Raw genomic sequence first — 1,810 nt, 5'->3', positions numbered from 1 at the left:
TGAAGAAAACACATTTGTACATTCATTGCCCTCATCATTCTCAAAACATTTGCTCTCCACCTAAGCCCCTGGCATCAGCTCCTCATATTTTCTCCTCCCTCCCCGCTCCCCCCTCCATCATGAACCCTTGATAATTTATAAATGACTATTTTGCCATATCTTAACTGTCCGACGAACTAGTCTTACGAGGCATTGTTTAGCCTACTGGGCAGGACTAGCAGATGAAAGCCCTGAACCTGAAAGCACAGAGAGCTTCCTGGTTGTCCCCAGCATCTGCTCAGGAGAGTGGGGCGCCCTTGAGATAAGGAAGTTCTGTGTTAGAAACCTTCCCCAGTCCCGCCTTAGCTGTCTCTTCACTGGCACTGTAAAAATAACACAACACTATCAAGTCAATTCTAACGCATAGTCACCTTTTAAGGCCGAGGAGAATTGCACTTGTAGGTTTCCAAGACTTCTAATTTCTACACAAGCAGAAAGCCTCATCTTTCTCCTACAAAGTGTCTGGGGGGTTTGAACCACTGACCTTGTGGTTAGAAGCACTCAATGTATAACCTTTACACTGTATCATTTTAGGCTATAATAATTCTGTAGTTCTAAATGTGAGATTCCCTCTGTATTTCCACTCTTGTTCAGCAAATGATCAAACCTGCAAAAGCAGTGAAGCCAAGTCGGAAAGTAAGGGTGCATATGGACTCCCAAGGGCTGGGCAGCAGTGAGAAACCACGCCTGAATTTGCGGGCAGCAAGTCAGCAGGTGGAAAGCCATGTTGACTGCCTACACTTGTGACTGGCATCTGCCAATCTGCCAGTGTGAAGAGTAGTGTTCTTTTAACTTGTGCGCTCTAACCTAGCTCCAGGTGGGGCGAGTACAGGGAGAGGAAAAACAAGGAGCGGGTGGGGGGTGGAGGAGGATCTAGGGAGAACGCGGGGGAAGGAGGGGAGAAAGGGGAGAGAGAAAAGGGGAAGAGAGACAAGGAGCAGAAAGGGGGGTAGAGAGAAAAGGAGAGGGAGGGAGAGAGGATGAAGAAGTGGGAATGGAAGGATGAGATCAATCTCTCCATTCTGGGAACTCGATTCAATGCTTGTGCTTAGTAGCATTCACTCATCGCTCTGTATTTTATTTTAGTACACACTGAACAAAAATCTTCTGAAGCTCTCCCCTCAAGCAGAGACTGTCGAAAATCTTACATCAGGAAATTAAGACTTCGTCTTACCAGCATTCATATCTTTAAACTTCTGCTTTAGCTCAGTGGGAGTAAGACGATACTGGTCAAGACCATCATTCCAATATATCCGGTCTAGGACTTGAAGATCTCCGCCAATCAACCAATCTCCTTGCTCCATAACCATCTAATGGGAAGAAAGAAGGGGGACATTTTTAAGTAAAACTGAGACCAAGATCAAAATGAGAACACTGATCCCACAGAAACTCAGAGCAGCTACGAACTGACCCTGGGGTCAGTGATAAAGCTGCCTGACTGTGATCCACTGAATTGGCATTAGAAAGGCTGGAGAAGGACAACATATTTTATCATTTCTGTGAAAAACTTGATGAACTATTATATTTGCACATAGTGGGTAAACCAAACCAATGTGGATAAAAATGACTTTTAATTAACAAAAACATCCTTTACATGGTTGTCGTGTATGGATTACCGGAAGAAGTTGTGAAATGAGGCATTTTGGCCAGACGGATTCTATTTTATCGTTGCACCCCTGAAACAGGGTTAAACAAGAGATCCAGACTAGACGAAGCCACCCTGTGGCGTCACATCCCACGGTTCCTCCTCTCCATCTGCTCCACCAGCCAA

General features: G+C 45.2%; 1 protein-coding gene across 1 annotated transcript in view; it reads right to left on the bottom strand.

Annotated features, from left to right (window-relative positions):
• PAPSS1 (3'-phosphoadenosine 5'-phosphosulfate synthase 1) overlaps positions 1–1,810 on the bottom strand; it is a gene marked incomplete at its 3' end in the record, with an annotated part of 123,150 nt that overhangs the window by 53,353 nt on the left and 67,987 nt on the right. The window contains exon 9 of the mRNA XM_004703453.2: positions 1,214–1,349. Within this exon, the coding sequence (XP_004703510.2) occupies positions 1,214–1,349 (136 nt within the window). The remainder of the gene's footprint in view (positions 1–1,213; positions 1,350–1,810) is intronic.

The sequence above is a fragment of the Echinops telfairi genome, unplaced genomic scaffold (assembly GCF_000313985.2).
Source record: "Echinops telfairi isolate 266 unplaced genomic scaffold, ASM31398v2 ScPeMD7_7468;HRSCAF=8506_0, whole genome shotgun sequence".
NCBI classification, from domain to species: Eukaryota; Metazoa; Chordata; class Mammalia; order Afrosoricida; family Tenrecidae; genus Echinops; species Echinops telfairi.
This window is presented reverse-complemented; position numbering and strand designations above follow the sequence as displayed.